The 12,405-nt window shown below is 40.9% G+C and overlaps 1 protein-coding gene across 3 annotated transcripts in view; it reads left to right on the top strand.

Moving 5' to 3' along the window:
- LOC308671748 (germ cell-less protein-like 1) overlaps nt 1-12,405 on the top strand; it is a gene marked incomplete at its 5' end in the record, with an annotated part of 49,826 nt that overhangs the window by 1,756 nt on the left and 35,665 nt on the right. For all 3 annotated transcript variants that reach the window (XM_081334179.1, XM_081334177.1, XM_081334178.1), the window contains 5 exons: nt 1,905-2,001; nt 9,817-9,914; nt 10,804-10,916; nt 11,861-11,926; nt 12,058-12,142. In XM_081334179.1, coding sequence (XP_081190305.1) covers nt 1,905-2,001; nt 9,817-9,914; nt 10,804-10,916; nt 11,861-11,926; nt 12,058-12,142 — 459 coding nt within the window. The remainder of the gene's footprint in view (nt 1-1,904; nt 2,002-9,816; nt 9,915-10,803; nt 10,917-11,860; nt 11,927-12,057; nt 12,143-12,405) is intronic.

The raw sequence follows: 12,405 nt of genomic DNA, 5'->3' as shown, positions 1-12,405 counted from the left end.
TCCCACCTTGCTTTGTCCTCAACCCCCCCTTCCGCCTCGCTTAGTGGCCATGGCACCAGTGCATCGCTAAGTCTCCTACTTCGTTCCCGTGGCAAATGAGGAAAAGCTTCATCCTCCACCCACCCCCCACCACCTTGCTTTGTCCTCCACCTCCCCACCGCCTCACTTTGTGTCTGCGACACCCGCCCACCACCTCATGTCATCAGCAAGCAGGCAGAGCGGGCGGCTGCACACACTCAAGTAGAGCTTACTTTCGGCATAGGGCTTATATTTGGCCCAGGCGTAGGTCCTATTTTCAGGGAAACACAATGTATGGTTCTCCTTGAGATTCAGTCCATACACTTGTAACCCAAAAGATAGTTTGTTTCTCTGCCATTCGCAGGCCTTTCAAACCTACAATTTATAAATTCATCCAACTTTATAATATTTAATAATGGTGCTTAAGCAAACCATGTTTAGGTGTATTGTATGAGTATTACAGGTAATGCTCAATATACGATGTTTCCATGGTGGTTTAAAATTACGAGGGTCTTGAAAAATGTGACTTATTACCTATCCCCAAAGTTATGACTGTGGCACCATCCCCAAGGTCACAATTGCAATTTGGGTGCTTGGCAACTGTCTCACATTTATAACATTTAAAGCTTCTTATGGTCATGTGATCACCATTTGTGACCTTCCCAGCCAAAATCTGGTCCGGTCATGTGATGACTTGCTTTTATGACCATACTGACTTATGAAGGAAATTCTTGTCCCAATAGTATAGTTTAATCTCTCAGGCTAAACATCAGTGAGTGACAGCAGCTCATAATGGGTCACCTCCAGCTTTGATGTGAACTTCTACTAAACAGTATTTTTCTCCTCTTTGGATCAAAACTAGCTATTTCTAGTTTTATAAGAAATGCACTTTAAGGGAAAGGTATACATTTCTTTATTTTTTATTTTTATTTTATTTATTTTAATCCCATTTATATCCCGCCCTTCTCCGAAGACTCAGGGCGGCTTACAATCTAAGCACAAATCAAATGTGCTTAGCAATAGCCTTCATTCGATGTATATGCCTGCTTATTAGGGCTTTCCCCCCCCCCCTCCAAGCGGCATTTTTACAAAGTCAGCTTATTGCCCCCAACAATCTGGGTCCTCATTTTACCTACCTGGGAAGGATGGAAGGCTGAGTCAACCTTGAGCCTGGTGGGACTCGAACCTGCACTAATTGCAGGCAGCTGGTGTTACTTAAGGAGGCATTAGCCCACTGCTCCACCAAGGCTCTGTATGTATTAATTTATCTACCTGTATGTGTGCTTATAGAAATTTATATACAATATAATACTCTGCCCCTCCCCCCATAATTGTATGGATGCTGTTATTTTTTTCCTGATCACTTATCTTTCTAGGATGCAATCTGTTCACTTGTATAAATAAATTATAACACAGGTTTGGCCTGGCCCCTTCCCTCTTTGCTTTGCATGCTAGTTTCAGTTCCAGTCTAAGTAAGCTGCAGTGCCCTGTTACAGCCAAGTTGATAAAGGGTGGTTTAATACTAGTTTACTAACTAAATTTGAGACCACAGCTTGATCTTAGTTTCACTTCCTGGAGCAATTGTTCCATCGTTTCCTATTTTAGATACAATGAAAACCCATTTATTCTGTTCAGATTGAAATATTAAAATCAGTGCATGAAGATGAAAGGGGTTGGCTGGCAAATGAATCAATTGGTTCAGAAAATATAAGATTGAAATTTAAGAAACATATCTTCGAATTAGGAGTGACAAATGGAAAATTTAATTCAAATTTAATTCTTAGTTCCTCTTGCTATGAAAATAATATTGTGTTATACCTTATCATATAAATTCTTTAATTCCAAGGTTTGTAAAATTATTAAAAACATGACTTTTATGTTTGTAGTCTGGCTACTTTTCAAGTATGTTCAGTGGGTCTTGGAGGGAGTCAGGAATGGACACAATAGAATTGGAAATTCCTGATCAGAATATTGACGTTGAAGGTAAGAAAGGAATCCTCATTGAACTTTTTCTAACATAAAAGATTCAAATTGAAATAGATTACTTGGATCAGGTTTTCTGGAACAAAGCTGGCCAGTTATAAATGATCTTTGGAAGGACTTTCCAGTATTTTATCTCATTTTTGCAAAATACATTTTAGCAAAACTCATTTTTCTAAATAATTCATCAGAAAAACAGATTTCTCATTTTGGGGACTATTAACCAACTACACAAATCTAAACTATTCAGTACTTCTTTCATGGTTTTTATTATAAATGAACAGCAAATTATGAAAAATCACATTTTTATGGTCTGGGAGATAAAGCTCCTAATACTTTGTCACTACTGTGATTCCCTGAAAATAAGGCCCACCCAGAAAATAAGCTTTAGCATGATTTTTAGTGTGCACCTAATATAAGCCCTACCCCCCAAAATAAGCCCTAGTTAAGAGCCTGCCTTTCCCACCGTCTGATGAGGCGAGGCAAGTGGGTTGGGTGGAGCTGCTCCCTGCACCGACATCTCAGGGCCCCCGCAGCCAGGCCACTCCCCACTCAGCAACCTCCTGCCTGCCTGCCTTCCTGCCTCTTCCCTTTTACTCCCCTTCCGAGCCAGACTGCCATGATATGGAGGATGGGCGGGGGAAGCTCGCTTGCCTTACCTGGTCCCCCTGCACCATTTCAGAGGCCGGGGGGAGTGACAGAGAAAGTCCTCTGCCCCCGCTGCGCATCAGCCACATCCCCCACTGGAGGGGCTTTCTTTGGTCCCCGCTGGCCCTGCCCCGCCCTGCAGATCAACTACCCAGCAGTGGCCGCCACCTCTTCCTCCACCTCTAGCTTGGCTCCTGCAGCACTGCGTCGTGCTGCCTGCTGCCAGTTTGCCGCCTGTATTTTATGGCTTCAATGGCGGCAGCTCTGGAGGCCAATGGTAGGCGCTCTGCATTGTCCCTGGGCTGGCATTTTTGGCCACCGGCCACCTTTGCAGCTCTGCCCACCCAGCCATGGGAGAGTTATACCAGGGGTGGGGTGTGTGTGCTCCAAAGACAGTGATATCATGACACAGGACCTCAACCTTTTGGGCACCAGGGACTGGTTCTGTGGAGAGAGGTTTTTCCGTGGACCGGAGGATGTGTGGTTTTGTGTGCTGCCTGCATCCCGTGGATGGGGCTTTGCTTGTTTGTGCGGACCAGTTGCTGGCAAGCCTCAGCCCAGTACTGGTCCACGGACTGGGGGGTGGGGACCCCGTAGTAGGATATAAAGTGAATAGATCATATTTAAAATGGCATTAAATCTCATTGTGCATGTGCCTGTCAACATCTCAACTGAATTCCAAACAACTATGTGACTAATGTTAGTAATTAAGCAGGTGATACTATTAAACAGGAGAATTTGGCTTAATTGATGGGAAAAACATAAAACTGCCATTATTGATTAGATATTGTGGAGCATCCTTCTGCCTGAAGCATTGAATTAGTATCTTGAGCCACACATGCCTGCATTATTGATGCTGTTATGAACTAAGCCCTTGCCATGGCTGCTTTCGGAAGCTTGCTTCTTTCAACAAAATGTGGAATGCAATCTGCTACAAATTTGGAGCCTTGGTTACATGCGAGTGACTTCACAATATAGGGAGTAGGACTCGCATTGTAACAATGCTTTTTTTGTCATTGTATCTGTTGTGGATGCACATTTTTCAACCTGATTGAAACTGTCAGCGTTTTTAAATGAAAATACAAAACGTAACACTCAGTTAATTTTGAAGTGCCTACTTTTTGATCAGCTTCTGAAGTTTTGCGCGGTGTCCCATAATCTCAGCTGGTGAAATCTGCAGGCGAATGGGAGTTTTCTAGGGTGAGAGGTGCTTACGTTAGACCCCAAATGTGGTGACTTCGGTACTTAACCATTTGTCCCGCTTAGGGTTTTATATTTTTTTTTATTGAAAAGTTTTAAAATACATTTTATCATTAACAATCCCCCCCTCCCCCCCTACCTATCCCTCCCTACCCCTCCCCCCATTTCCCCCTCCCCCCCCCCGACTTCCCAGAGCTAAGTACAAGGTATAAAAACAAAAAACAATCATAAACATCCATATGCTAACAACAATAAACTATTAAGTCTATCGCTCTCTAGCTCATATAAGATAACTACAAGCAGTATTAATATTACATATAAAAAGAAAGAGAAAAGAAAAAAGAAAGGAAGACTTATTCAAATGCTAAATGAAACTTTTTAGTCCCATATTTGTTCTGGATATAATCAATCCATTTTTTCCACTCCATAATATAACGTTCTTGCGAATGATCTTTCAAGTAAGCCGAGATCTTTGCCATTTCCGCCAGGTCAGAAACCTTTAAAGTCCATTCTTCTATAGTCGGCAATTCCACCTTCTTCCAATATTGACCTATTAAAAGTCTTGCTGCTGTAATTAAATTCAACATCAACTTAGTGTCCACAACAGTAGCATCTGTAATTATGCCCAACAAAAAGAATTGCGGACAAAACTTTATCTTTTGCTTGAAGATCTTCTGCATATTCCACCAAATTTTTATCCAAAAAGCCTTAACCTTTTTGCAGGTCCACCATATATGAAAATATGTTGCATCTTCGCCACCACACCTCCAACATTTTGGCTGATAACTCGGATACATACTTGCAAGCTTTTTAGGATCTAAATGCCATCTATAAAACATTTTATAAAAGTTCTCTCTTAGGTTTTGAGCTTGTGTGAATTTTACGTTCCTCACCCAGATCTTTTCCCACGTGTCCATTGTAATAACTTCTTGGATATTCTGGGCCCATTTTATCATACAATCTTTAACAAGTTCTGTTTCTGAGTCAATTTCTATCAATGCAAGATATATCCGTTTGATATGAGCTGGACCCTGGTTTCTAATTTGCTTTATCAGATTTTCATCGGTCATTACAAAACCAATTTTCTGATCTTCTTTCCACCTGGCCCGTAACTGGGTATATTGAAACCAAGTTTGAACAATCTTCTCATCTCGCAAGAGGTTGTACGGCTTTAAACACCAGACATTTCTTTCCAAGGTTAAAATCTCCTTATACGTAGTCACATCATGTTTGAAGCCAACATTTATGTTTTCTATTGCGTGTTTTGGAATTGCCCACCATGGCATCTTACAGTCTAACTTATGTCTATACTTCTTCCAAACTCGCAACAATGCCTGTCTTAAAATATGCACTTTAAACACATTATCTACCTTCTTATCATACAACAAATATGCATGCCAGCCAAATAACAAGTCGTGGCCCTCAAGATTTAATAATCTCTCTTGTGTCAAATTAATCCAATCACTTATTCCTGCTAACGCAGCAGCTTCATAATATAATTTAAGATTGGGCATTTTAAGACCACCTCTTTCACGAGTATCCTGCATAATCTTAAGTTTAACTCGTGGCCTTTTCCCTGCCCAAACAAATTTATTGATACCCCGTTGCCATTCTTCCAAATTAGAATCTTTCTTAAGAACCGGTATCATTTGAAATAAGAATAAAAATTTAGGCAGGACATTCATTTTCACTGCTGCGATTCTTCCCAGCAAAGACAATTGCAATTTTTCCCAACTCTCCATTTCTTTTTGAATTTTTCCCCATAATTTTTCATAGTTATTTTTATATAACTTTGTATTAGAGGGTGACAAAAACACCCCCAAATATTTGACCCTTTTAGCAATCTCAAATCCAGTTAATCCTTCTAAAAGAGCCTTTTGCGATACTGTCATATTTTTGGCCAGAATTTTAGTTTTTTGTGCATTAACTTTAAATCCAGAAACCTTCCCATATTGCATTATTATCTCCATCAGGTCCACAACAGAGTTTTCTGGCTGGGTCACCGTAACAACCAGATCGTCTGCGAACGCTCTCAATCTATAATCCTGATCTCTAATTTGTATACCCTTAATTCTTTCCGAATTCCGTATTTTTACCAGTAATATCTCCAATGTTAATACAAATAGTAAAGGCGATAACGGACACCCTTGCCTTGTGCCCTTCTCAATATTACATGCTTCAGTCAAACTATTGTTAACTATTATTCGGGCAGTTTGTTTTTGATATAATGCCCTAATTGGTTGCAAAAATTTATCCCCAAAATTCATTTTATCTAAAACTTTCATCAAAAATTGCCAATTCAATTGATCAAAAGCTTTTTCAGCATCTAAAAAAATTAGCGCCGCAGAGATCTGGTTGTTCCTTTCCAAAAACTCTAACACATCAACTATATGCCTCACATTATTTTTCATTTGCCTACCACTAATAAACCCAGTTTGATCCCCATGAATCACCTGTTGCAGAACCCTCATCAATCTGTTGGCCAACACCTTAGCAAATATCTTGTAATCTGTATTTAAAAGTGATATCGGTCTATAATTTTTTACTTGGGTAGCATCTTGATCTTCCTTCGGAATCAAAGAGATAAAAGCAGTTCTCCAAGACGGAGGCACCTTTTCTCCTCTCTGAATTGTCTGGAACAGTTCCTTTAACGGCTTTATCAACTCCAATTGTAGGTTTTTGTAGTAAACCGCAGTCAAACCATCCGTACCTGGCGCTTTATCCACCTTCAATTCCTTAATTGCTATAAGAATTTCTTCTTCTGTTATCAATTGGTTAATCCCCTCTTTTTGTGCCTGCGTAAGAACCGGGATGCTAGCATTCTCCAAATATACATCAATGTCTTTTTCATTAATCTTCTCCTTAGCATATAATTTAGAATAAAAATCCACAAAGGCTTCCTTAATAAGATCCTGTTGAAACACAACCTTTCCCTTATGTTCAATTTTGTCTATATTAGAAGCCCTTTGTTTTTTCCTTAGTCTGTAAGCTAGCCATCTACCCTGCTTATTAGCATTGCAAAAAGTATTATGCCTGGCAAACCGCAAATTGGTTGCCACTTGATCAGCCATCAATTTATCAAATTGTCCTCTTAATAGCTTAATAACCTCCTTAGTCTTCACATCCAATGGGTTCAAAATTAAGGCCTTTTCTTTTTCCCTAATTTCATTCTCCAATTCTTTCCTTCTGGCTTCCAAAGTACGTCTGTATTTATTATTCATATATATCAACACCCCTCTCATGTAGGCCTTGCTAGCATCCCAAACCATGTCCATAGAGGTATCCTTATTCATATTAATTTCAAAAAAATCCTTCATCTGCTGTTTACATTCTTCCACATTTCTCTGATTTCTAAACAAATTCTCATTTACGCGCCACGAGCGCCTGTCTCTATTGTCCTTATTGATCTCTAACCAAACTGGACTATGGTCCGAAATAGTTCTTGCACAGATCTTTACCTTCTTAATCCTAGAAAAAAAATCATTAGTCAGCAAAATAAAATCAATCCTGGAAAAAGATTGATGTCTGTCAGAAAAAAAAGTATAATCCTTTTCATGTAGGTGTGTGTCACGCCAGATATCTCGCAGTTCCAAATCATCCTTCATTTCAAAAAAAGATTTAGGCAATCTGGCATGACTCGGAACACGCTTAAAAGAACCAGCCTTGTCCATCTGTACGTCCAAAACACCATTCCAGTCCCCCATAAAAATAAACGATTTGTAATCCAATTGAGTAAGCTTTATATGAAGTAAACTAAAAAAATCAGCTTGTTGTTGATTAGGAGCATACAGTCCAACTAGAAGCGTTTTTTTACCTTCTAACAGCAAATCTATCATAACATATCTTCCTTGCTTATCTACTTCGATTAATTCCGCTGTTAGAGTACTTTTAACGTAGACAACCACTCCATTTTTCTTATTCATCGCAGAAGCAACAAATTGCATGCCCAGCCTTGAGTTCGATAGATACTTTTGGTCCATAACCCTAATATGCGTTTCTTGCAAACATATAACATCAATCTTAAATTGTTTTAAATATTGAAAAACTTTCTTTCTCTTCTGTGGTGAATTTAATCCATTAACATTCCAGGTTAAAAATTTAGTCCCCATGCGTGGCGCCCCGAAGCTTTTGGAGCACATCTTCAATAGCCCCTCTATTTTCTTTGGGCCGCGCTCCTCCCACAGCTTCACTGTAAGTACGCTTTGAGAGTTCCATAAACTTCTGCTGGTCTTGCTCTTGTACTTGTCTTGCTCGTTTTAAAGCGGCACGCGTCAGCCTCTGCTCTCCAACAGCAGCTGATGAAGCTATAATTTGATCCCCTCCAGCACCATTCTCCTCTGCCTGTCCACCATCAGCCTCTTGAGATTTCCCCTCTCCAAATCCCTTTGCAGCTTCCAGGAGTGATAGAGGGGTTGCTTTTAAAACATTGTTGTAGAAATCACGCGCCTGAGTCACAGTAACCAATCAATATCTTTTACCTTCGTGCATCACCACCAATCCAACTTGAATCTCCCATCTGAACTTAATATCACGTTGCTTAAGTTCCTGTACAAGAAATGCAAAATCTTTCCTTCTCCTTAAAATCTTTGGAGGAATCTCTTTTAGAACCAGGACTTCTTGCTCAGCAACCACAACTTTAGTGTCATAAGCAGCTTGAATAACTTCATCTCTAGTTGCTCTCTTTGTAAAATAGACCACCACATCTCTAGGTAACTTCCTCTGCCTTGCAATCCATGAATTTACACGAAAAATTTTATCCATGCATCCCTCTATTTCAGATGCTGGCTGGCCCAATACTACTTCCAAAGCCTCAGAAATCAGCTGCTTTAAGTCTTCTTTAGGATTCTCTTTTAAGCCCCTGATTCTAATAGCATACTGCATCTGATGATACTGAACAAGGCTCAATTCTCCGTCCATTTTATCCCTTAAATTTTCATTCTCCAATACCTTTACTTCTAGTATAGAGTTCTTTTGACTAAGATCCTCCACTTTTTCATCCAAACATTGCACACATTCAGCCACGCTTTCAACTGTAGACAAAATGTCTACCCTCATTACACTAAACTTCTCTTCCATCTTCTCCTCCATTACATTAAACTTCTCTTCCATCCTCTCCTCCAATTTCTCCAATTTCTCCTCCAGCTTTGCCATCTTATCACCCATCATTTCTGACATTACCTGGGATTGCTTTGCAAAGGCATCTTGTAAGTCTTTAAGCGTCAATGCCACCGGAGGTGCAGGAGGAAGCAAAGCTTGCAACGATGTCTGTTGCACCGGAGAAGTTCCCGCACTCCGAAGAACTTTAGAGGAAGATTTAGCCGCCATCTTTCCCCACTTTCACTTGTTGCGTACTTTCACTTTAAAGCTATAAAGTCCATTGAGCTAGGGAGTAAAAATAAAAATCCTCTTCACCTTGACCTCCTGTACCGCTCTGCCTGCTCCTTATTACTCCAAAGTCATTCCTTCTGGCAGGGGTGGTCGCAAACGCCTGGCTCTGCTCCAAAAAATCCCGGAGCAGAGACGCTCAGCAGCTCGGAGCAACCCAGGCTGCGGGGGGGCTCAATCCTTCAGCCGCCCAAGCTTTCAGCTCAGGCGGCCCCGGAGAGCTCAACCCCTACCTGGGGCCTCACCCCCTCCTCTTCTCCCGAGGAGGGGGCTTCAAATCCACCGAAACAGCTGATCGGCGCTGTTTTCGGTGGAAAAACTCAGCTGTGACGCGGACAGCCCGAAACGGCTATCTTCGGTGCCGCACCGCCACCGGAAGTCATCCAGGGTTTTATATTTTTTAAATGGCATCTGATTTACCCCCTCTCAATATTCCAGGCATCTTGTTGTTGTCACTATATATAAAATAATTTGAGAAATAACATTTTTTGAATATCACTCTTAATAATCCTACTGAATTGGAAAAAAATAAATGTATAACCTGTCTTATATGTATGAGGAGACTTAGGATGTGGTTTTCTTTAGCCTTACAGGTTGCCTTTGGCTCACTTTACCGGGATGAAGTGTTAATAAACCCTAGTAGAGTGATTGCCCTCCTGGCAGCTGCCAGCATGTTACAGCTGGTAAGTGGAAATGGCTCCATTTTTTCCAAATCTTTGCTTGGCAAAGTGCAGGGCTTTCAGTCCTATCTTCATTTGTATTCCAGGGACGAGCACATGGTCATGGCCACATGGCTTCCGTTATCCTCGGGGCGTTTTTTCAAGCACATGCTTAGCAGTCCTGACAGAGCTGGGAAAGTCGTTTTCTCGCTAGCTCTTGCCCCTCCTCCCCTTTCTAGATGGGAGCATATAAATGAAGGATGGATGCTGCAAGCCAGCACACTTACACAGGGACTTCTTATGTGGCCTCTGAGCTTCAAAATTAAGAATCAGGGTATCAGTACTTCTCTTTTCTCCTGTTACAAATAGGGTATCATTTTGTATAATTATGGTTGAGACTGGTAGTATGCCTATCTGTCCAGAAGAAGCCAAAATATCTCTAGATAATCACTTTGCATTTTTGCCAGTTAGTGTGAGGTGAGGGCATCATCTGTAGCATTAGGCCTGGGAGTGAGGATTTGTTTTGCATCATTATATGTTTACGAAGGGACAAGGTGGCTCAGTGGGTTAGGACGCTGAGCTTGTCAATCAGAAGGTCGGCATTTTGGCGGGTCGAATCCCGAGTGCTGCGTAGCAGAGTGAGCGCCTGTTACTCGTCCCAGCTTCTGCCAACCTAGCAGTTCGAAAGCACGTAAAAATGCAAGTAGAAAAATAGGGACCACTCCGGTGGGAAGGTAACAGCGCTCCGTGCGCCTTTGGCGTCTAGTCATGCCGGCCACATGACCACGGAGACATCCTCGGACGAGCGCTGGCTCTTCGGCTTTGAAACGGAGATGAGCACCGGCCCCTAGAGTCAGAAACGACTAGCACGCGTGTGCGGGGGAACCTTTACCTTTTTACCTTATGTTTACAGGATGGCTTAATACAGCAGTGTGGTGAAACAATGAAGGAAACAATTAATGCAAAAACCGTGTGTAGTTACTATAATTCTGCGGGAACATATGGATTAGATTCTTTGAAAAAAAAGTAAGTATTGGCACTAAGAAAGATTTTGTTGAAGAAGAACATTTTTATGATCTCCCCCTTGATTTTCTAATGTGATGTGGCTTTGAGAAGCATCTCGTGTGATGTTTTCCAGCAGAAACCTTTCTGCTTATTTCTCCCTTCAAATATAAAAATGTGTTTAATTTTAGAAGCATAATATTTTCAGCTTGTGCAATAATTAATATTCTGTGGCTGACATGAAATAATATTAGGTATTAGTAGAACCTAGAGCTGTGTGTTCAGCGTAAGACACAAACACTTAGAATCCTGGAGACAGAACTGAAATTCTTACGGATTCCTTTTCCCAATTTGCAAGTTTCTTTTTGTCTCTGCAGTAAATAACCTGGAAGGAAAAGGGGGAATTTCACTCCTTGTTCTCAGAGGTAGCTTTTAATTAAATATAATAGGGCAGCCACAATTAAATAATAAATGAAAGAGATTGTCATTCGAATAGGACAGGCATCCAAAATAAATACTAGCAGTCCAGATAAATAAAAATACAAAGACAACCAGTGTGTTTTTTCTGCTGAAGAAAGAAAGCAGCAGCAGAGGAAATAGACATGAAGTTTCAACAATTTGTTTCTTGTTGATCCTTCTGTGTGAAATAATCATCTTCTTGAAGAACTGGTTGTTTCTCCTGAGTATTTGGGCTTTTTATTTATCAGGAGCTGCTAATGGGATTTTCACGTTCTCTCATTCTGACAGAACATTGGAAGCAAGTATAGGAAGTGAAAAGTTAAAAATAGAGCAGAAGCAGTGTGTAGTCCCTTATGGTCTGAAGAGGGTCGTAGTTGATTGGATGGGCTTTGGAGTATGATGGCTGTGGGGTCCCTATTTTACTATAACATCTGGGGGAAAGTGCTCAGCAGCTTATTAGAAACGTGCATTGCATCTCATTGCATTTACCTTACCTATTTTAAATCTAGGTGTCTTGAGTGGCTCTTGAATAACCTGATGACCCACCAGAGTGTGGAACTCCTCAAAGAACTCAGGTATTGAGCTTTTGAGATTAACCCAGATACTATGGGAAGACGTTTAGCATAATAAAATGGAATTCAGATAATCCGTTGAATGAACACAATTCATGCCCTTTGCAATTCAGAGGTCATATTGTTTGTTTCAGCATAAACCTCATGAAACAGCTGATTAGTTCCTCTAACCTGTTTGTCATGCAAGTGGAGATGGACATATATACTGCTCTAAAGAAGGTACCAACATTTAATAACATCAGTTTGATCCAGGTTTTGTTTTGATGTGGAAATAACCGCACTGCCTTTTCTTCCAAATTGACAGTATTCTCACAGACCGATGTCACCTCTCCTGCCTCTTCTTTCCTGATAGTTTAGTACAGGGGTGTCAAACTGCCGGCCCATAGGCCGGTTGCATCATGCGGAGGCCGCACCTGCCTCAGCTTCAGCAATGCGAAAAAAGTTGTGATACATCGTGACACGTCACGTGATGCAGCAAGTTT

Source organism: Vipera berus (genome assembly GCF_964194415.1).
Source record: "Vipera berus genome assembly, chromosome: 8".
Classification (NCBI taxonomy): Eukaryota; Metazoa; Chordata; class Lepidosauria; order Squamata; family Viperidae; genus Vipera; species Vipera berus.
The sequence above is the reverse complement of the archived record's forward strand: the minus strand, read 5'-3'. Positions and strand labels throughout refer to the sequence as shown.